Source organism: Daktulosphaira vitifoliae, unplaced genomic scaffold (genome assembly GCF_025091365.1).
Source record: "Daktulosphaira vitifoliae isolate Bord-2020 unplaced genomic scaffold, ASM2509136v1 Scaffold_3, whole genome shotgun sequence".
NCBI lineage: Eukaryota > Metazoa > Arthropoda > Insecta > Hemiptera > Phylloxeridae > Daktulosphaira > Daktulosphaira vitifoliae.
The window spans coordinates 12,610,462-12,635,391 of record NW_026099574.1 but is presented as its reverse complement, the minus strand read 5'-3'; the positions used below and the strand labels follow the sequence as shown (position 1 = coordinate 12,635,391).

General features: G+C 34.4%; 1 protein-coding gene across 2 annotated transcripts in view; it reads left to right on the top strand.

Moving 5' to 3' along the window:
* The window catches only part of LOC126902300 (protein phosphatase Slingshot), a 47,132-nt gene that overhangs the window by 11,767 nt on the left and 10,435 nt on the right, over positions 1-24,930 (top strand). For both annotated transcript variants that reach the window (XM_050679413.1, XM_050679412.1), the window contains exons 2-5: positions 4,336-4,391; positions 17,285-17,531; positions 21,349-21,527; positions 22,788-22,853. In XM_050679413.1, the coding sequence (XP_050535370.1) occupies positions 4,336-4,391; positions 17,285-17,531; positions 21,349-21,527; positions 22,788-22,853 (548 nt within the window). The remainder of the gene's footprint in view (positions 1-4,335; positions 4,392-17,284; positions 17,532-21,348; positions 21,528-22,787; positions 22,854-24,930) is intronic.

The following is a 24,930-nucleotide window of genomic DNA, read 5'->3' as shown; positions in this document are numbered from 1 at the left end:
TAGGTCGTAGTTTTGACAGATATGACGTTTGAGTCATTGTCCTGTTGAGACTGTATGATTATTCGTATAATGTTATTTATTTACGACAAATGAATTTTTATTAAAGTTGCATATTTAAGACAGTTATAACATCAATTTGTAATAGACTAAATATTTATTTGAAAATAAACTTTTATGTTGAGTTTACATACGTATGCAGCGGTGTTTTTCCAATTTATTTTGTACCAGCTTGTGCCTATGGAACAAAGTTCATTAATTACAGCCCATTGCATTCAAGTTTTTTTATTCGACATTTTAATTTTGAAGTAAATTATTTTTGAAAATGGCTTTTTCGTTTTAAATGTTGATAAAATCTAAAACTGTGTTATGAATATTAGGGTTGGTCGAATTTCTTATTCTATGCTTTTATATTTCATTTTTGTTTGGAGTCATTCCACCCTTCATTTTATTGTATTTTTATTTTATAATTGTTTTTTGTTATTGTATCTGTTTAAATATTTGTTTTTTATATATCCCATTATTAAATATAAATTATTTTCATTCATAGTAACTTTTAAATTAAAACTTCTAACTTGTATTTTATATCATTTAATTATCAATAACCATAACAGAGTTATTGAATAAATTGAATTAATGTCAAATAAATGATGCATAAAGTACATTTTCAATTATTAGCGTATCAAACATTTTTTAAGTAGTCATAAAAGTAGTAGTACAAAACGTGTACTAGTTGTAAATCGTTAAAAAAATGTTTATCTAAAATAAGTGCGCGCCGTTGCACAATATTTTATTACCCGTTCTATTATTTAAAAGTATATTAATATTATCCAATATGTGGTTAGACGATAGTTTGTTCTTTACCAACGTCGGTAATACTCCTAATGTAAAAAATAATGGCGAAAATTTTGTCCGGCATTGAAACCGTTGGAAGTAAATCGTGTGGCCTAAAATAAAATAAAAATTATGGATCGTGCTTATCCTCATCTATTCTTATGATAATCTCTTGTATAATATAATACCTTAATAATGTCGGTTGATATTTTTTACGTCAGGTTCGTAGCGTTAAATGTTATATCATGTTTGTGTATAATAATAGATTTGTGTTGTGTAGTTCATGGCGCAAGAATCATTGCTGTCATATAATTGTGTCTCGTCGAATCATCTCAGTTGGGTTCGGTTGGGGTTTTAATCGATATGCACAAGGCATATGATACGCCCATACTGTCGTTGTTGATCATTTTTTTAGGTGCATCTTTGGTGCACCCGAATAGACTGCACTTTGGGAGTGTTTACTCTTCTTGCTCTGTCTTGTACCTGTTGTGCAACGTACATATCCTTCGTTACGTCTTAAAAAACATTAGAAGAGACGTTAACATAGTGTCATGCGTTAAGAATTAATTGACCTCAATGATTATTAGCTCATCAAATTTGTATATATTTTTAAAAATGTTACTTGTTTTTTTATATCGATTTAACCTGTTATTACGCCGATTTCGTAAAATTGCCTTATCCAAACAAATTACACTACCAAATTTGACATTGTTACTATGTTCTCATCAAATATTCCCCTTGAGTTATAATTTTAAATAGTGGAAAGTAAATTAAGAATATAATAAATAAAACAAATTTGACAGATTATTATTACACATTAAACTTTAATCGCAATGCGAACTCCTCGGTAATTCTTTATTTTTCTTAGTGTACGCAAAGATTATTACAGACGATAGCAAATGGTGTCGTACATAGTGCTGTGACTCAAGGAGGTCATTTACATATAGGTGTGCACGACCAACGATAAAAAAAAAAGTAACCCGAAAAAACCTGATGGGTTTTAGTGCACCTGCGTGACAATCACAAACAACGATTATTCGATAAGCTTGTTGAGGTATGAATTATTAAGATAATGATATTTCGGCGTATTAACAATGTTCAAAGAAAAGAAATTGTCGAGTACGATGAAATTAACCATTCAAGGGTGATGACTATTACGATTGCTGTATTAAAACAGTTTTTTAATATTGTTTAGGACTGAGTCGGCGGTGGTAAATGGTTGGTGGTTGAGTATCGAGCAATAATAATAGTTCACCATTGGCACTCAAATGTGTATTTCCATGCCCACCACGTTAGCCTAATTTCTGGTCTTCTTATTGCCTCTGAGGCCGCTGCTCACGTGCTTCTACAACCTTTCTCGCCTCTTCGTGACCCAGAACCACCGCCGACACTACAACCGTTTTGAAACATTTAAACTGTTATTGATCATATCGTTACGCACGTGATTATTTTTTCTTAGTTTTTACGCGTTGTAGAAAAAATTGATATTAAATTGACAAATGTTGTTGGCTTTGGAATAGCATGCAGGTCGTGACAGTGAAAGTGTCTCTCGTGAATCTTGCGCCTTCGCGTTTAACTAAAAAACATAACGGATCCGACGGGATGTTTCTCTTAAGACACACGATTTGTCATCGTGTTCGTGTATCGTATCTACTATTTAATCTAATAGTAATTACTTCGTGTGCCCTTTTATAGACTCGGTTACAGGTTTGCAAGCGAATCTTATGAAAATCGACCTGAATCTTTTTGATTATTTTTACATAATATAAACCGAATTATTTTCAAAAACGTTTACAATTACACTTTAATTTGATGTCATAATTTTTCTGTTACGACAAATAATTGTTTTTTAATTTTCTTGTTCCGCTCGTTTGAATTTCTTCTCTATGTACGATAATAAAAAGTTATTACTCGCACGCTATATACGTCTTTATTATTATTTGATTTATATCTAAAAAGTATCGATGAAATATTTTAGTACATTAAAATAGTATTTTTAATTTGAATAAAAATTAAATAAATGCTACATGCAGTGAAACATTATGGTATTTTTTTTTTTATATTTATATATACATAATTTTCTGTCTAATTGAAGAAGACTAAAGAATATTTATCTTTCTAGGCAAACTATCGTAGATAAATGTTGTTCTTCGTGATAATAAATTTAGACTCTATATAATGGAACACTTATCTATTGTATACACGGTAAACAAGTTATTATACCGTTAGACAATTGGTTGTAAAGTGTATGTTTATTGTTTACGACGTTATAAGTTGTTGTAGTAAATATAATTATTACTTCAACAAGTATTGATTTCGAGTTGGGCGAGTTTAACGTACTCGTTTAATCTAACAAAGCTCAAATCTAAAAATCTCATTCTATCGTCCTCGCGCGTTCTTACCACTTCATTTGTGTTGTAAGTATTAATTTTTTACTATTTGGTCGTTCTAGTTGATAGTGAAATGAACACAATGTTTAAAACTAAAACAAACCGCTTGGGCCTAATGCACTCGGTGTATTTATTGTATTGAACTCTAGTTGCTTGGATACGGCGGGTTGTACTTCTCTGGCAGGTTTGATTTCTGCAGTAATCGGTAATGTACACCTATACTAAATATAGGTAGGCTTGGCTACTCGATCGTTTGCAGTAATGCGTTTACTAGTTCATACGGTGGTACTTTATAATACATTATTGGTAGTAGCGTTTGCAGTGCGTTGAACTTGGTTCGAGCCGCGTGCATAGGTTATATATATATATATGAAACAACTGTAAAAATTAAAGTTTTATTGTCATTGAACAATGTATACGCCGTAATATCACACTCGCTGCTGATGAAAAATGGGTAGGTACGACGATTGCGTGTCATATTCGTACGAATTTTTTTATTGTAGTCATTTTTTTGTAGGTTCATAATTACTCATAGTCGAACTCGTTAATCTCCGTGTGGTTTCGGATGAGCACAATGGTAGTTGTTAGTCACGGAAATATTTCAACTCCAAACAAATATTTTTATTCACTGTTGAAATTTCTGAGAGATGCGTATTTCTATTTTTGGATTTGTCGTTTAATATAATTTACCACTTAAAGTATTTCGTTTTTTTCCCATTTTTGTTGGCAAATCGAACGAACAGAATTAGTAGTGAACTTGTATTTCCTTTTGGGGACTATCTCGTTGATTCCAATTTAGAATAAGCCATTCAAAATATTTGTTATGTGTCATTTTTCAAGAATATCACTCAACATTTTCCATAGGCTATTTAAAGCTTGTAACGGAGTCAACTATTTTTACCGGCGATATAAAGAAAATGTTGAGTCTAGAGACTTCATATAATTTGAAATAATTGTTCTTGTATGTTTTTATTTCTAATAAAAGTTTAACGTCACTTGAAACTCCTTTTTCTACTTATTGATATTTGTAATAACAATTTTTTTATCGAGTTGTGTAGTTTTTAAGTTGTCTTTATTTTTTATTTGTACTAAAATTTATATTTTTTTATTCTAGGATTCCGGAGCCGGCAGTTCGTTGGACGAAGATGAACCCATTAAGACAAACCGCAGGTATTGAAAACTATATACATTTACTGCTATCACCTCATATGACATTATAAATATACTGAAGTTCTGTTAATATGATTTGTCGCGCGACACCTTTTAAATGGCATCTGGCCAAAGTTAGGTATTTTATATTTCTCTTTATCAAGACTAATGTTCTTCTGTTGTTTATATGGACCTACCGTCACAAAAGTTCTGTTGGCGCACATAATATTGCGACTTGTGAAGGCATTCAGTGTATCGCAGAAGCGTTTGATTTGCTTCGCCTTTCCTCTGTCATGTGTTACACTATAGACTTAAGGATATCCTATCGGCCTAGCCGTTGGGCCAAAAATAATACGTTGACATTCACCTAGAAATCTTGTTAAATCAGTTGTGTTTGTTATAAAAAAATTATAACATAATTACTTCTATTCGAGTAAAAAAAGGATATTATCCTCATTTGTGCCTTTATTATTTTGATATTAATAGAACAACTTGTTATGTTGTGAGTGTAATCGAATAACGAATGTTTGTCTAGTGTTTCAATTAACGGTATTTCTTCCATCAATTTCTTTGTGAATAACTTCACACTATTTGAAGTGAAAAAAATATGTGGAAGGTTTTTTTGTCCGTCAAGTTATTTTGAAAGCCCATCATTTATGTACTCATTAGATTTTCAATCTTAATATAATCACTCTACGCAAATAAATGGCCCGAATTAGTTAGTCTTAGGAGATGTGCCCTTTATATTTGTAAGTTTCTCGAATGTCTCAGTACCTTAATGAATTATTAGTACTCGTTTTAGTCTAATATACTGTTAAAGACGCTCCCTTAAGTGAATACGCATGCTACACACTAATTATACTTTTTATGTTTCTTGTCGACTACCGGATGTTTTATGGGGTTGACACGTCGATTAATCTTATTTAAAACTACAGCTTTATATTGCGCTTAGTTGAATTATTTTTTCAAGTGCTCGACTAAAACATTCGTAAAGGATCTTTGAAACTTTTCACTTCATTTATGTGTTTGACTTACCCCAGAAACGCTAAAATTTTAAATTATAAATGATCTAGCAATATGCATTACAATTAATTTCTTCAATGCGCCGCACTGTTGAAATACAAAAACATGTAATTATTATGCGTATAATAACGTTTTTGTACGTAATGGTTCTTGATCGTATGTGTTTATTTTTAATCTAACAACCCAAGTTTTAAAATTTTGTACGTGACTGTTAAAGTAGTTGAGTGTATTTGCTTGGGGAACGAATGATTTTCCACGCATGTCGAAGTAAATTTGTTTTGCCTGAATTTTGTATGCACATATTGTGTTTTTAAAACGGTTATTACTCATTAGTGAAATTATCTCCAATGGTGTAGGTGAAAAATTTCAACTTGGATGTCATTTGTCGCGGTACGTTGTTGCAACGACAGCAACGGCTATTATTTTAAAATATTCAGTTGCAATATGATCCTAATCGGATCTGGTCGACCTAAAAACATTTAATAAAGCGTTGACCGTTTATTTTTTATATTATTACCATAATAATGATAAAATTTTCATCGCGGTATTTAACATATATCTGCGTACGCCCTTGGTGAACTGCTATCAAGGTCTTAAAATATTTGTTCGTATATTATTATTTTATAGAAATAAAAACGACGCACAATCGTGAAAAAGAATAATGCAGCGAAATAAAAATGTTAATTGAGTATAGTATCGAGATTTACATTAATCAAAATTAGAATGTCTAGATTGAATAATTTAGGTTGTTATAATGATCATAGTGCAGGACATAATTGGTTTTTTCGTACAAGTATTTGCACAGTTGTTCGTTTATTGGTCGTAATTCGGATAGAGCTTTTGAGTTCAATGTTTAAAAGTGTTATATTTATTATGCAATAGTATTATTATGTAATCTTATTCATATTTATATCTGTCAACTTTGGTGTGACGTTTAATGCCAATCAATTTTGCTATCGGGTGGAAAGTTTTTTTGTTACACTTCAGGCTGCTGTAAAAAGTGTTTATGCATAGATATATAAAGACGTGTTAATAAATTACTCTTAATGTAATGACGAATGGCTTCGTTAAGAAATCGTATACTATCCATTGGTTAATATTTATCGACATGGCTATTAAACGAATTTTATAAACTATACCGTAGTCGTCTTGGCTTAATAAATTAATAATGAATTCAATATGAATATGTTTTCTTGGGTTGTTCGGACGCCTATATCAAATCTAAACATGAATCTTAATGGAAATATGTCAATTCCGAATTAAAATTATTCAAACGATACATGGACAGAAATAATAAAACGCAGTGCCAGTACTTTATCTTACTTTTCGATCTTGTTAGTCTATAAAAAAAATATATTACTATTCCCATCGCTTTATACGCGTCTGACCAAAATAATTTATCGTATTGGTTATATTATGTGAATTTTGTTCGCGTAACTGAAGAATTTTTTTTATTGAATTGCAAATGAATTATGAAATTTGTTAATTAGATTAAGCAAAAACAACGTGTTATTCTCACATAGCCAAACTAAAAATCAAGCTGTTTAAATCTTCGAATAATTATTATGAAATAATTTAATGTGCTTTATTTATGCGCGTTTTACTTGTATTTATTTTTATTATCTTCTCTTATGGATTAACATTTTAAATTCCTGTTTATAATAAACGGCAAATTATTAATCCATCGTATCAACATTATATAGTGGTTTTTGCCAACAATGGGAAGCCAGAGTTAATACATATGCAAATCGCACAAACTATGTTGTTTTAAGTAAAATCGTTTTTCATGCATTTTGACGGCACTGTCTACTAAAAAACAAAACTACACGATATCTGGCCTAGTTTATTTCGCTATACTTTGTACACGCTGTTAGACAATACACTACGGTGTTAATTTCCATCACACGTCAATGAGCTAAATCAACCGGGTCAAACCGCATTGCGTGGGTACATAAGTAGTGGCGTTTTCTTGAGTTGAATTATATTTTTTTGCTTAAATTTCGATGCCTATTTTCACCCACTATGCATTTGTCTTTATTAATGGCGGCTGTCACGGTTTGGAAACGTACAAATCAGGTTGCGGTGGCGGTGATATGCCGTTTAAGGAATCAAAAACGCATACTGTAAATTGAAATATCTAATGACTTTCTATGCACATTGTATTGGAAAATAAGAATTTAGTTTTACTATTTCAAACCGCACGCCTTGGAACGGCGGAAGTGGAAAATGTTTAATGTTTTACATGAGACGTCCGCCACCGCTGCATATCGTGTGCGACTTTCACGTTCCAGGGTTGATCAATAACAATAGCCGATGATAATTGGCAAATTTCGCTGTGTATTTGTATTATTATATTATCTATTCACGCGGTGATTGTATGTATAGGAAAAGCACAACAGCTAATTTTTACCACCGAACAGTTCACTGAGTTTACGGTCTTGTGTTTTCCATTGTTGTCTTGCAATCTCTCCGTGTCCGATTTCAAACATGTGTACAATTTGTAAATATGTTTCAAACGGGCTCGATTCTTCCGATCGAGATGATTTTTTAAAATTTAAATAACCTTAAAGAGACGCTAAATAAATACTTTTATGGCATACGTTTTATTGACAGATGTGCCATTATTACACATTTAAATGCGTTTGTTTTTTAACATTTAGTAGTGTTTCGTGTATGCTGTACATTTGTAGACAGTAACTTCGTGATATCAATTTTGAGAAATTAAATGTTACACCGATATAGTTTTCTTTTTAGTGAACTCTTCGTGTCTTAATAATTGTTCGATAATTATTTACTAGTGTTACACGTGTAACATAAAAACGGAGAAATTGTGTCCGTATTATTATTATTATTATTATTATGTTCTTTAATTTCTTTGTCAATTGTTTCCACGTGTATTCGTGTACTTATTTAAAAATAACTATTGTTAGTATGACTAATATTTTGAAAAACAAACTAGAGTTATAGAAGCTTTGTGAATGTAAAAAAGTATTTTGAAAAACAAACTAGAGTTATAGAAGCTTTGTGAATGTAAAAAAGTACACGGAATAAAAAAGTTACACCGTACAATTGTTTTGGGGATAATGTGAATTTTTAAACATAAATATTAAATGACAAAAATTAATTTTAGTTATGTGATGATATTTTTCTTTTTGACTTCAAAATTAATGGTTAATTATCTATTAGAATTTTATCAGAATAAGTCAACCGTTTTTTTTTTTCGTAATTCGATTATACAGTCTCAATTTTCTCCCGTTCGATTGCGTTTAAAACAATGCGATTTTTGTTTTTGTATATTTCGGGTGTGGTGGTTTGTTGAATTTTAATCGTTTGTCACACTACCGTCGTGTTAAGAAATTGAGTTGCTCTTTTGTGAATGTGTTAGAACCTACTTCCATTAAATAACTCTTAAGATAAAAGTCGCTAGTGAAATGTGTAGGTATAATAATACTTCATAATAGGACATGAGATAATATTTTTTCTTCTGGTAACCAACTTCGGATACAATGAGTATATTACGTGCGGTACTCAGTCATTGCTGACGATCATGGTCGTTGTCGCCGGACATAACTATTAACTCTTGTGTGTTCCGATAAAAAACCGACTTTGATGATGTCACAATATTACAAAAAATTTTCGATTCGTGTCGGTAAGTTCAATAATTAGGGAAATCTTCGTATTGCGCAATCCATCGTGACCCATTGTGCTTTTGTTATCCGCACCTGTGACAATTTCTCTTTTCACTTACAGTAGGAGTATACTTATATTAATGAATCCGATTGTGTGTTATAATATTCTCTATAGTATTTATACTTCCACTGGTACTTCACGTTTTTTTTTTTAAATGCACTGCAATTATCATTTTGCTTGCTTTTGTGTAATAGTTTCCTGTTCTGACTATAATAGTATTTAGTATTTTCAGTTGTATTCAAACTTCCTTCTTACGTTAAAATTATTGTTAAGCTGTATCAAGTATAATGTCAAAACTACGACCAAACCAAAATTATCTCTTAACTAATGTTAAATTCGTTAAACATCAATTTACTTTTTTAGAAATGCAGCCTTAATTAAGTATAAATACACTTGAGCAAAAATATTGTACAATTTATAGGTGATGTTAAAAGTTTGTCTTCGATCATTTTTCCAATTAGATTTATTGAAATTAAATTTGATGAGTAAAAACGAACAACATTTTAATGGACGTTATTCATCTCAAGTTGTTACTGGAAGCGTTTAGGTACTTTTCTCGGTGTAGTGATGGCCATTGGTAACATTTAAAGACAATTATCTGAGTATCTATTGCGTCGATCGGTAGCTACACGAGTTAATTATTGCAATGACGACGCCGTTGAGTGCGTTCATTGTTTCTTTTTATTTTTTTTTTTCCAATAGTCCGAGTCCGTTGACCGCTGTCGTATGCCATGTCGCGTCTGACAGTTGCCCACAGGTTGCAATGAACTTGAAAATTAAACGTCCACCATTTTTTTTTTCAGATGTGTTTAATTTTCATCGTCTAAAAAACCGTGAAACTTTCCATAACATCCACCAGTCAACTAAATTTTTGTTAATTCCACAAAATTAACATTTTTTTTTTTTTTAATAATCTCCGCTATTGTAATACATAATGCAGAGTCATCGTTCATAACAAATGTATTTCAATTTTGTCGCTGTAATATATACTTCTACAGACATGTTTATAAACTATCACCCTTGTAACTTCAGCCTCGTCCGTCTGATGAATCGATGTATTTTAAATATTGTACATTGTACTATTATATGTGATGTAAAAAAAAAAACATATTGGTTCGACATGGCCTTTCTCGGTCGATTAAACACGTGAAAACATTACACGCGTCAAACGAGAAAAACTTCAGTATCTGATCATTTTCCACAGCACCTTACTGCGAATGAAAACAACGCAATATGTCTTTTTAAATTACTCGGCCGAGGGAAATTGCACTTGAAGAATATCGTGAGTGTTATTTGTGAGTCATGATTTATGAACACACGCAACACCACTTCAAGCAGACGTGCATAATTCAATTTTCAATTGTTCGTGTCTAAATATTATCTAAGCGTATTTACTTGACCGCTCGTGGAAAAAAACATTTGATCGACTCGATTCGTAAACGACTCTCTTTTAGAACTTTGCCACTTTGTACGTGGCGATGAACGTTTGCCGGCTGACGCATTTTATTGTTTATAATTTCGCAGTGTTTTTTTTTTCTTGTAATATGCGCGATTTCGTGCGATTAATACGTTTTATAAATAATTCGATTTGTTTTGTTTTAATAGTTGGGTTTGAAAAAAGAAAACGCATTAACATCGCGATCTGTTATTTATTAAACAATATTATGAGTGCGATGGTAAACAATAAAATCGTTGTACATAATAATTATATTAATTTGTGTGTACGTACTCGTAGTTCGGTGAATTTCCATGACTAATTTACTATCAAAAGAATTACTGTGTCATCGCCATAACACCCAAAGAACCCGCGACTGCCATTTAGGATAAAAACCGGTTATGAAAAACTCTGAGAACCGACACAAATATTTTCAAGTTAGATGTGTGTTATTAAAATTGTGTTCTATCCCGGAAATGATTTGTGTATATTTACAGTGTAGCAAAATTTGCGGTATTACTCGGCTCCAGTTTGCCTTCTCGCTACTCAATGTTCATTTAACCTCAGCTTAATGTTACACGGTTTCTTCCGGAAGTCTTGCGGACGGCGTGTTCTATTAGACGTTGGCTGACGACAGTAGGAAAATTGGCATAGAGAAATTGTGCGATGGGCTCGTAAATTCGATTATCGCTAATAGCCAGCGGCTACAGCTAATTAGAGTTTCGATTAATTATAATGTTTTTGACCGGTAAACGGTTTACCATTACTCGTGTAGGTAGCAATTCTGCGGGTCCGTCGAGTTTAGGATACACGTTATGATTTCTACACTAACATTATGTCATGTCATGATTACGGTACTATGTGAAATTGTAATACTTTTGCTGGCTGCACTCTTATCAATTTTAATGCTGTTAAGTGTTTAACATCATGTCAGTGTCTATTGCCAACTGCGCCATTGCGCTGGACTATTGTGATTTAATATGACGTCAGCACACTAAGTACACTAACATCTATAATGTAATCTTAAACCCCAAAGTGTTTTGCATATATATTGTTTTTCGCGTGTGTGCTCTCTATTGGAGTTTGTGGGATGATTGCGGTTGTGTAAATACTCTCGTTCGCCTCGATGGGCTGTTATAATACCTTTTATTAGATTTTGCGCATAATTGCGGTTTTTTAGACGCGAAAAGAAAGCGCGGAAAATCAGGTGTGTGTGTGTTATATGGCGTTGCTAATTTGTTTTTACGGTAAAAAAAAATATTGCGATTATTTTCGCCAGTCGATTAAACACAGTTTTATCGCAAATACTAAACGTATACTTACTTTATTAATGTTGTTTTACTTGGTGTTTCTATTAGTGATTTCTATTTCATTAAGCGTAAATCGCATCATCAGAGTTATTATGAAATTCATCAATGTAATAGATTTTCTTTATTCACGTTTTTTTTTTTATACAGAACATTTTTTATATTTAGAAAGTACTTAATCTTTTAGTTAGTTAAAAATAACAAATGTAACTTACTAATTTCGTGTTGCTATTATAATCAAAGTAATGTCTTCACGTGTCTTGTAAAATAGTTTTAACTATCAGAATATTCAATATCCGGAGAAATCCGAAGGAAAATACTCACTGAAACGTTTGTTTTTTAGGAAAAATAAGTCAGTTAATTTTGTTTCTCTCACGTTTTTGATGAGCCTCTCGCGGCCATGAAATATTGATGGCAATTTTCCCTATTTCTGCGTTTCGGCCGACATTTTGCGTCGTAAGTATTATTAAAATCCCAAGAAAAGGAACAATTATTTTGAAGGGCGTTATTTGTCTGCTGCGTGGGTAAACAATTTTATGAACACTACAATACATAATGTTTTGGCAGAAGCCACGAAATTTAACATGTGTATTTACATTAGTTCCAAAGGCATTGTGAGTTTCTCTTAACAGTGCGTATAAAAATGTATTCTATTGTAAAAAACGAGGTTAAACGGCTCACAGCTATTGGCTCGACTATAGTCATTAATGGAATCTATTTGTAACCGATCAAACATTGTTTCACTTATTGAACTGTTGAAAAATAGTAACAATAATAGTTCGTTTTAACACACAATGGCCTATCCCAAGATAGAGTGGTCGCTGCCTCTATTAATCTCCATATTTTGTCGACTTCCTCTGAGCGCATCGTCTGCGCCAGTGTAATTCTACTTTGTTCTTGAAAAATGCAAATGCCATTGCCGTATCGTCTCACATCACGGATTTCGATTTATGGTACCTCCCCTCTGGGTCTCAGGTGTATCTCGACCGTAACGCTCACTACGATAATTCGTCGTACGACGGAACGTATTATTTTTAATTTGATAACATTGCAGACCATCGGGTTCTCAAAAGAACCTTGGCTCGTGCCCAAGTGGAAGTCTTATTAATTACGATATTCCGTTTTAACTTCCACTCGCGGTACAAGTACATCGCACTAAAAAAATAATGTTTAAAAAAAAAACCATACGAATGAAGTAGTATTCATTTTGATGAACGAAATCAACACTGTTTCTTTTCAAATGAAATATCATACGGTCACTGTTCTTCTTTCGGCCGTGTCTCCAAATTTACACTCGTCATCAGAACTAGCTTTTGGGTTTTCTTTACCGAGGTTTTTTATTGTCGAGCTTGCACTTCGTTACAATACAAATGAGTAGGCGCTCAAAGTGTATTTATAATTTAGGTGATTCGGAGACGACAGATGTTTTGCATTGTTAAAATACTTCTCTCTGGTCCGACTTTTATTTGGACACGTGTGCGACAAGAATAATTTCCGGTCCATCAGACAATATTTTGTTCTTGCCATAAGATATTTCATAATTATAACATCATAAATCTAGAAATTCCAATTATAGTTTTTCTAGACGTGATAAAAATGAGTTTAAATATTAATCAATTCAAATCGTTACGTACCTATGCAAATCATTTTTTGGGTGTACAATTTGAACGTTAATTATGTTCGAGTAAATGATATATATGGTACGTTTAATTCGTAACATTTTTTTTTAACCTTAACATAAATATAAAAAACATATTGCCAAAAACCTTGGAAGTCTTTTCGTCAGCTAATTTTGTAATTCCATCTACCATTTTAGGCGATTTCACAGTTTTCTCCGTGAATTTCCTGGACATTTTCCAATAATATTAAAAATTGGCAACTTAACTTTGTCTATACAACAAAATAACTATTCTCAATCTGTTTATGTGCGTTCTCTTTTTAAGACTCTACTGATGAAACGTTTACTGTAATTCGCATTAAAGAACAAAGCACTTCTCGGAATAGTAAAATGTGTACATTTTAAAGCTGTAAAATTAACACGTGTGTTGTTTACCTTTTGTTTCATTGGAATCGATTAATATCGACGAATACAACTTACCGAAACTAAATGATTTTTATAACGTCAAGATTATAAAAATGAGTACTTAAAATTACATTATATCTAATTATTAATTATTTGATTTATGATAGAACAACATCTTATTTACCTTAAGGCGATTAAGTAGTATGCACGAAAGTTATTGAAAAAAAAAAACTAATTTTCAAACACATATATTACCGATTAATGAACTCTAGAAACAAATTAACTTATCTTTGATGAAAAATAACGAGGAAGTATGTGTTTTCAACGTTTGAGGTGATAGACTGATAAAAAAGAGTTTATGGCATTTTGTTGACTAAAAACAATTAAAACGTGTAATGCAATTGTTTATACTCGCCTAATGACTGGATTTTGTTTTTGGTAGTGAACATCACGCGGTAAACATGATGATTTATAGATGTTATTTGTTTTCAAAGCCGAAGGTTAGACATTTATTGGTTTGCCTTTATTAATGTTTGTTATATTTATATATTTTATTTAAGTACCGAATATTCTCTAGTAATATTTTAAACATTTCAACAACTCTCCGAGAGGCTAGACACTGGTTTGTAATGTTTTTAATTAAAAAAATGTATATGTTTTTATATTTGTGTCTCATGTACTAATGTATTCATCGTTTATACAAATTTTTGCACTCAAACGTGTTTGCCTTGTTCTTCGTACACACTAAACACTGTTTGGATCGCTTGTATGGATTTTGTTATCGAACGAGATGAGATTTTAAATTCGAATCGTTCGTATTACATTTCCTTTAGTGTGTTACTAATTTTTGTAAAATGTGGTCAAAAAACATAACTCTTATCGTAACCGGTTTGTCAGTATTATATTTTATCATTTATCGCGTAGAATATAATAACAAATTATTACTGTAAAGACTGCGATGTCTGGCCAGTTGGAAATTATTCGAATAACTTCCGCACAGATTAGCCTTACTTACAATAGACTGCACAGGGATGTATAAAATTATCGTAATTATCATAAGCTCTTGATAAATAGCACTTAATCATCGTACTCGATTTGAATTGTGCGCTTTTGAGCAGTCAATATGCAATAAATTTCTTGTGGCGACTCGCAGAGAATTCATATATTTTTTATGTTTTTCAAACATAAAATGACGTTAGTCAATAAAAAAAAACTATAAATCGTAGCGATTGTTCTATTACGTTTAGAGTGTGTACATGTAAGTATGTAGCGAGCTGTTCTACGTACAAGTGCCACCTGCTTGGGCGTATGCAGCAGGAAATCCTTTGAGATCACTTGATTGTTAAACATACAAAACATGACAGAAGGGATTTGTGTAGAGGAAAACTTGTCACGACCAACCTCTGGATAATTTTTTTCTATAGTAATCTTACTACCCTTTTTTGTGTGTCCGAAACAAAAGATTCTCTCAAGTATTATTGAGTTTTTTATTTGCTGTGCGTATAATCGCGTATATAACAACCAATCTATCCAAGTGAAAATGGTTTACGACAGTATGTGTCCGTAGTGTGTTGCATATAATAAATTGTACTATTACACATTATGTGTCCGGAGGCATTTGTCATAAACAAACATCAATACATTTCCTATGCGTTAGCCAATAACACTTATGTTCGTATCACGTGAGCGTTTAACTCGGCGACCGCCTGTAGGTGAACTGTTTGAAATTTTAATCCGAGTAAAAGCTCCTGTAGGTGGGGCAGTCCGTGACTGACACTCGACGCGAAGGTGTTAATCGGTCATCGTTGTAAAATGTCTGAACTTTACAGACGGTGAAATTTTCTCGTTAAAAATCTTTAAGAACATTTGGACGGCTAATTGATGTGTAGCAGAAAATCTACTCTAAGGTACTCCAAAGTGTTTCTGCAATAAACACCGCGCAATGTTCGCTGCTGATTGCCTATGAAGTAACCGTATCAGTATGGCGGTTTAGAGATTTCCAGTAAATTACTCGGGCGCAACTACACAATGATTTCATTATGACACTCTCGCGATGGACCTCGTAGTTATCACCGCGCGTTGAGCAACAGTTTAATAGAGTTATCGTATTGAATTACACGTTATGGAAATGGCTCATTATTTCTTTTTCGTTTTCCGCATTAGATTTCTCCGGCCGGCGTGTAACACTTAATGTCCTCCGGTCACTGTTATCACTCTGCCGGCGTTAATTTTATAGACCAGCTCGTGTGATTGGACGCCAGCACTTGGCAATTCGTATTTATCAGCCGCAGGCTCTAATTACTCTTATGCAACGGTCGGGTTGCGAATTAGTACCGTGTAACGTCTCAACAGTATCTCGTTTGGAGTAGAAAGTTTTAAGTGTTGAACCGAAGGGATTTTTTGTTTTTATCGTTGTCCTAATCGGTAAACCACAAATTAAAATGTAAACACTCGGAGCAAATAGTAATAAAATTCGCTGTGACCCGTGAAAGTTTATTATCCACTCGTTACATGTTAATGATATGCCGAGTGAATATTATACCGACAATTTGTGAGAATTTTCATTTCTACCACACGGTAGTAATATTTCGTGTGTCGACTCCCTTTGGCTATGAATCTCGAAGCGAGTGCGCATCGAATTTCATTTGCGGTCGTTCTGTCAGTATAAATCGTTAATACATTTCTATTGCTCGTGTCGTCTCGGTCAAACGTGTTCCTGAGTTTTTTTATGTATTTTGTCCGAATTACGACGTGGTGCTTGTAGTTCCCATCTGTCACTACTACTCGCCATTGCTTTCCTCGGTCGTCGATGTAATAATAATCGATCGGCTCCTGGAGATTTTAATTTCGAATTTAGTTTTTTTATTTTGTTATTTGGGTTGTTGTTACGCGGGACTACACGGGAGGTACCTGAGTTAGCTCTTCACGCGCATTCGGGTCTGATAACTGCAACTGTTGTAATAATAAAGTATGCGCTTCACTATATATAAGTACTTAGTATAACAACGAAAAAGATACTGCGTTATACGGAATTCGAATTATGTAAACGATGTTTTACCATTGTAATCTTCTGTTGGTAGACGTGTGCTGGCGTTTGTTGGCTACCGGTTAACATTACTCAGGCGGAGCGATTAAATTACTCTAGAAAAAACTCAATAGGTAACTATATGTTTTTTTAGAGTAGGCAATGACAAAAAGGTAGTAGTACATCATGTTATCACTCACGGTCGCATCAAGTGCCAGTAACACAAATGAGAATTATTTGTGTTACTAAGCTTGTCTTAATTAGTCGAGAAAATATAACGATCTATTGTCACTGTTGTTGAAGTATGGTTTCGATGAGAACCACTTGTTTTGTATTTTTTTATAATTCTCTTGTCGTGATCACTTTCGTCGTTTGTTTATTTTTAACATTTTAATTGTTTTTTTGTTTCAGACTTAGCGAATGTTATTTTGCTAACAAGGGTACGACTTCGGCAGTGCTGTGTTCGCCCAAATCGCACCATCAACAAATCCGGCGCAAGAGACACCACCACCACCATTCGAGACACCAGTCCATGTCGGCACCGGCGTCCGGCCGGAAGTCGGCGAACGAAAACGAGATGCAATCTCGCGCCAACGACATACAGGCCCATCTTCAGTCCATGTTCCACATCCTCAGGCCCGACGACAGTCTTAACATGGTGAGCACAACAAAGACATACACATCGTATTTAGACAACGATGCTTATCACACGCCGTTGTCGGCACCTAAACAAATGCGGATTTTACGAATTGAGAATAATCGGTTTCTCAGTCTCTCTGGAAGGTTACTGTACGGTTCGGTCGAACGTTCGATACTCGTAGTCCTTTTGTCTTCTCACGGTTTTTTGAATTCACCGGCGACCTTGACACGATACCGAGCACGGCTTGTTGTACACACAATACTAATCTCAGACGTATGCACCGAATGTATCGCGCGGGAACAACGCAATTGTTATCCTCCCTCATTATGACCGTGTGTAGAACGCATTTGTACTATCATTGTTGTGTGTGATATGTATACTGTAAATGACTTTCCCCGTGTCTGAAAATCTTGACCGGTTTCTAAAATATAAAATCTTATCAGCCGTGTTATTAACTAAGGTGTTTTAACTGCGTTCTTTAAATCATACTTTCTTGAGCACTTTAGCTGAAACGCTCGAGTGGTGGGGGAGGGTATCATTAACTCGTTTCGTTCAGCCTATGGCCGGCGCTTTGAATGTCCGCTCTTTATAGGCAAACGGAACGACATTTCACCAATCTTGACACTAACGACAACCGAGCTGCTGCTTGTCGTTACATACCCTCGCCGGAATCGCTGTGGAATGTTTCGACTCGGACAGCCTTTGTCCGCTGCTACCTCACCGGTCCGTGCAATCCGCGCGGTCCCGAGTCCATTGTATATATACGACCGGTATGTTATGGTACAGGATATCGATTAAATCTGGGACGCTGCATTCGCGTCGAGATCGTCGACAATGGGGCCGGTGTTTTTCTTGTTGTTGTTGTTGTTCCGCATTAAGTGGTCGTACGAGGTCCTTGAACACTTCTGTGGGGATCAAACTGTATCTAAATTGATCGAATATTTGTTCCACGAGCCGCGCGCCGTCCTTGTACGTTTCTTATGTGGCACCGCACACAAGGAGAGCTACCGTTACTGGCAGCAAACGCTCGAAATCCACGAAGGCTGCGACCGTTTAACGTGTAAATAGCTGACGTTCAACAACGTTGTAAATGTTTGGCCGAGATAATCGTGGCGGCGATTGTCGTGATTTTTAAAGGGTTCTGTGTGTACAATAATAATAATAATAATAATATCGTAATGAAACTGCTGTGGCAATACACGACGATTATTGTGTTGTGTTCGGATCGCTCAAGGCTGTTCTATGCCGCAACCGCCGCTACACGGCTCACAAACGCGTTTTGTCAGCCGGGTTCGCGTTATCTGTACGCGCTTAGGCCTGTACTTATTGTGATAGAACGAGCGGCATTATGATTATTACCAATGATTGGTGCCCCTGCCCGCCCCTCGGTGTCGACTTTTCGGTGTAAATCCGACCGGTCGTCGTCGTGCGTGCGATCGTCGAAGGTCGCCGAGATAAGGTAAATACGATCGAAAAGGATTTGCGTCACGCTGCGCGTTATCTAATTCATTTAGAACACGATTAATCGACCGCCCCTGCCCCTCGTGACGCGCCAACGCCGTCTTGCCGTTGACATCTACAGCTGTTTAAAAGTGCAACCGAAACCCGCCGAGTGCGTCCGGAGCTTGTGGAACTGTTGTGTGTCCTTGGCGTCCGAAACCCGATCAATTAATAATCATCGGCGCGTCATTAGCGCGTACCGGCAAAGACGCGGTGCCCCCACGTTCGAGTCAACGAAACTGCTGTCAAACTTCATGGCACCTCTTTAATATCGAGTTTGCACGGGACAAGGTCAATAGAGCGCAGGGTACTCTTTGCACTTTACTCTGTTGCGGTTTTCGATTAATTAGTAAAGTGTATTTTTTCGTTGCACGCGCAACACAACTGTGTAAATCTTGACTTTGGACAATGTTACATCGAATTATGCGATTGGACGTAAAACAAGGTTTTTTTATTGCGTCGTATACATTTTATATCTATTTCTCATCTACAATTAGTTGGTATGAAACGCAGACACTATATCGTGAGATATGTTATTATGATTGTTAACACTCAACATAAATTTGCTACGGACTCATTAAATAGTTGTTCAGTATAATAGATATTTGACGTGCACCAGACAACCCATCCGTTGTCTATTTACAACAGTAATAATGATTTTATTGAAAAAATGTAAAAAACGGTAATGAATAATGATTTGGATCGAAGTAATTTATCAGCTACGTGACTGACTGAATAGTATAAACAACTTTTTTTTTTTTTTATTGATAAAATATATTGTTGATTTAACAATAAGAAATATTCGCGCCGGGACAAATTTTAAAATCAAAGGTTAACTCAACTGACGTTTATTCAAAAGCGAATTACCAAAAGTTCAAACGATGTCTGATTGTTAGATGTGTAAATAAGTTTTAATGGTTTTTAACTGTCGCAGGCTAAAAAAAATCCGGTTTCGTTATAAAATTGGAAACATTAGCCTATTTAATCTATCGGTTTTTTACACGGTCCACGTTCATCATTACTTTGGCGAACATCCTCTGCGTTCAGTTCGCTGTCCTCCCGGTCGCTGTTATCTCTTTATTAATTGCCCGTCATCATCCATTGTCGGCTTCTTCTCAATATGTTATTGACTCGTATTTGATAATTTCTTAATACCAAACACTTCGACTGTTTATTTATTTATTAATGAGAACGGCAATCACTATTGAAAAACGCACATCTCGTTAATAACGTTTAATGGGCACATGGAATAATGAGCTGTGTCTGAAAGGGAAAATGATAATTATTATTAAACATCATCTATCGACCGATTTCGCTTGTGTTTCCATAATGCAGGTGCCGATGTTTTCACCTCTGACGCCCTTAGGCTTTTTGATTGTCTTGCTTGACTATATCCGGCACTTAAAATTACAAAACACGTTCATCTCTTTGACGTTCACATTCCCCTCGGCGACCATCACAACCCTTCCTATTGTCAAAATACTTTTGTGTCAGCATTACAGAAGTATAACGTTCAATATTCAACGTCAATCATATATTTTTTTGTAGCTGCGATACTAAGTGACATTCGTATGTAGTAATGTTTCTCAATTTTATTGTTACGTACTCGTTGTTAAATTCTCATTTATTGTGTTTTGAGATGTTATTGTGTACATTTTCAACAATTATCAACGAACTAATAATATCGTTATCAATGCATTTTAATAGGAACTATCGTATAACTCAACGTTGTGAAAACATGCCAATTTTCAGTAAAAATAGAGATTACATCATTATTCAAATAGCTCTTTTCAAACAGTTTGCTAATTAAGACTAGCCTTGAGACACGAGTGGTTTACACTCTTATAAGTATACTTGTCCGTTAATATTATACTAAAAAATATATTTAGATACATTTCATTGCAATTTAGAGGATTTTTTTTTTTATTAAGTCGAAAAGTTTAGCGTTTCGGTTTTAATGAAAATCTCTTTGTCTCCGGAGACAGCGAAAAGTTTATTGCTCTTCGTTTTAAAATGTCAGCACGTTAATTTGGTGTCAAATAATAAATTCCTAAGTAGTCCAAAACTATTTGTCGGTTTTATTTAATATATTTAAATTTCACGTTGCAGAAAATATCGATTTAAAAAAAAAGTTATCTTCCATTTTATTAAAATACTGAAATACTCTATAGACTAGTTAGGTACCTTTAGTAGTATTCTAACTTATGTCTTATACGAGTTTTTGTACTACTTGTGTTAATTTAAGACACGGCTAGTTTTGAGAGTAGTCAAATAGGTTGTGATATTTGATGTCAACATTTAAAATGACTTATTAATTATATATTTTTTTTCACAGGCTGTGAAGCTCGAAAGCGTTCACTCCGGTCGCACCAGATACCTGGTAGTGGTTTCATGCGTTAACCCAGGCGGCCAAGAGGAATCTTGTCTTCTGGGTCTGGACTGCAATCAGCGAACTACCATCGGCTTGGTGCTTAGACTTTTAGCCGATACTACCATCACTTTGGACGGAGACGGGTGAGTTCATTTTTTTAATAGAAACGCCATTAATTTGTCTCTTTGATTCGACAAAATCAATTATTTCTGCCCATTTCGTGGCGACAAATTCGATTTACACGCGCCGTTAATGATGTCCGTTGGATTGTTTCAGTTTCATTGTATTCGAATGGTTTACACGATCCATTGCCGCGCCGCCATTTTCTTCATCGAGTGTATTATTTTACTGACGTGTACACACCGAAAGTGTTTTTTTCCAACGGTCACTGTGTTCAAGGCGAATATTAATAACGATTATTAATCGACGGTGGTTAATATCGTAGTAATAGAGTTGTGCCTCCTTGGTGCAATATTTCGTATCCTCCTCGTGCAACAGTAATGACGGTCATTATCGTCTCTGCTGTAATTTATACAAGGTGTACGTTATTACTCAACGAATTTCCGGTTATCATTGTCGGTGTTGTACACCAGTTCATCTTTTTAATTGTCCGATCGTTCCGTCTCGACGACAGTTCCTCTTTAGAGATTCTTATATAAATTTCATTCTTTGATAATTTATAGGTCCGTTTATTTATTCTATCGCCCGAATAATATATACGTAACATAACGCGTGTGCTCAAGTAAAAAAATATGTTTAAAAAACGAATATTTTTCCTAGACTCGAGACGCGCAGCGATGCCGTTTTTTAATGATCGACTCCGTTTGTTAGTTTAGTTCCTCTTTCTATTGACATTCGTTACCGCGTCTTGCTCCGCTTGGTTTTCTGTCAATTTGACCGACTACTCCTCCCCGCCGGGGCATTCGACATGACCTTAAAAGTTTTCCAGAGAGACGAGCTTCCGTCGTAATTCAACTTTATCAGCGAAATCTCCCGAGGTAGTAGTAGTGCCCTAGGCCGTTATCTGGTTACACAAATAATGACGGCGGTGGGCAATTTTATAGTTAAATTTATTTATCAAATCTGTTCTCTTTATCTTAATTGTGAAGTCTACAAATTATTATACATGTTACGATTCGTTCCATAAAACCGTTCATTTAGNCGTTACAAATCTGTTCTCTTTATCTTAATTGTGAAGTCTACAAATTATTATACATGTTACGATTCGTTCCATAAAACCGTTCATTTAGTTAACTACTTCATTATAAAACTATGTTTTACAACTCATGAGTTTGTGGTATTTTTCTTCTTGGATTTAAATAAAAAGTTACAATAAAATAAATCACTCCACACTACGCTTTCTTTTACTAACGTTTAATTATAATTCGTTTTTTATTTTACAGAGGATTTAGCGTGAGCGTATGTAGCCGACAGCACATATTCAAGCCCGTGTCCGTACAAGCCATGTGGTAAGTTCACTTTTTTTTTTTTTTTAACAATACGGTAACTCGAGTTGTTCGTGACTGCATACCTTTTTGGACAAATGCCAGCCCCTTCGCTTAGGTAGGTTCCTCTTCCAGACAGGTCAGGGTTTCAGAGAACTCAAACATATTAGTTCTTCCAACGTGTCATAAACTTACTATGTGTCAAGCTCGGTGGTATCCGTAAATTTTTTATGTAATCTTTTAAAACGAAGTCTAGCAACAAGAACCAATTCTATTTTGCATATCTGCGTGGCATTTAAAACTCGTTTTTTTGTCCTTTGTAAAACGTTATTTACATTTATGTTTTTACAATTAATTTCCCAGCTTAAAAATTAAAGTTATTTCATTTTTTCATTCGTTGCTTTTAGGAGATTTTAAGTGTACTTTTTTTCCCCATATTTTGTGCATAAATTTGCATTAGAATAAAGTATGAAGGTTTGATTAAAAATCGCTTTGTCACGGTCAAATAGATTTCTTTTTTCTACTAATTGTTTTGTGCGCTTTTCCTTTAATAGACGAATTGACACGGATATCTGTAGTTGCTTTGTTTTCGTGTCATTTTTCAGTATCGTTAAGTAGTAAAATTGACCGACACTTCAATTAATCGCGATAGTCGATAATAATGAGTTTTATGTTGAAAATAGATCATTGATGATGACCTTGTAATAAAAAAAAATAAGTAGTTAAAATACGGTAGAGACTGCTCTGAGGCATTAACTAGAACGCCAGAAGGTCGTTGGGGAGATATCATTTCGTTTAGTGTGAAACCCTTGATCAGTTGCATTAAGTTTATGCAACATTAAATATTAGTTATGATGATTAATATTGTAAAAATTAGGTGGTAATTTTCCTAGTCGACCAGACGTGTGAAAAAAAGTAACAATAGTTGTTAGAGTATAACAATGAATAAGTAAATTTCACAAGTAGTGATAATAGCTGCGGTTTATTGCAAATGTCGAAATTTATCGACGGCAACAACTGTGATTAAAAACATTATTTTTTCATCGACTGTTAACTAGAAAACTGAATCGGCCAAGTGAACAAAAAAAAAAAGTATTAACAAACGTTCCGCCTAAATGAATTTTCCGTACTGGTCTGAGTGACACGGTTCTCAGGTGACGATGATGATGTAACTTTGCATTGGCCTGTACAATAATGAATAGATGTTATGATACTTTAGTTGTATTCAACAAGACCAAAGGGTTTTTCGCCGATTGTTTTATGCAATTTTTTTTCATCCGCCCCATAAGTAAAAAAATAGTGGCCATCATTGTCNTATTGCCCCATAAGTAAAAAAATAGTGGCCATCATTGTCGTGTGGCCGTGCGAACGTTTTTTAGAAAATCGTTTTACTCCGTGCAAGCCCTGCAAACGAATCGTTACTGGCTTATTTTTTAATTGTAGAGAACACCACGTGTCTGACAATAGAATTTAGCGATATTTTTTAATTACAGAAAATAATGACCGTGTGCGAGTGATTCATCATTGTGTATCAAATTTACCACTCAAACGGCAAATAATTACAATTAACACTAAAGAGCTATTGCATCGTTAAGATACGAGTTTCGCTTTGTAAACTTACCGAACGATAAGTAGTCGATTGGCCGAATATTCTTATCGGTTGCTTTGTGTGACCAATTCGCGTCTTATCATTTAGTTTCTTTTTTGTATCAGACAAAAATCTTGTTTTTAGGCCGCTCGTATCCAACCACAAGTCGTTAACATTAATATTCCATTTTGGGTTTTCTCGATTGCGCAACCTGTCGGTTGATTTTTTTTTTTTTTGAAATCATTAGATTTCGATTGTACTGCTGAATAACAGCAATGAATGAAAAACGATCGAAATTAATGAGATTTTTCTGTTGCAATTTCGTGAGTTTTGAAAAATTAACTGTAATATCGTTTCATGTCGTTGCGTCACAGTTAAATTATCAGTTTTTGCGAATAATATTACAACTGATATCGCTATCTTGTTCAATATCATTGTAAATACCACTCCGACGTTGTTTCCGGTCCGATTTCAATTAAATTTCACAAGTCATTACGACCGCGACCATCACTT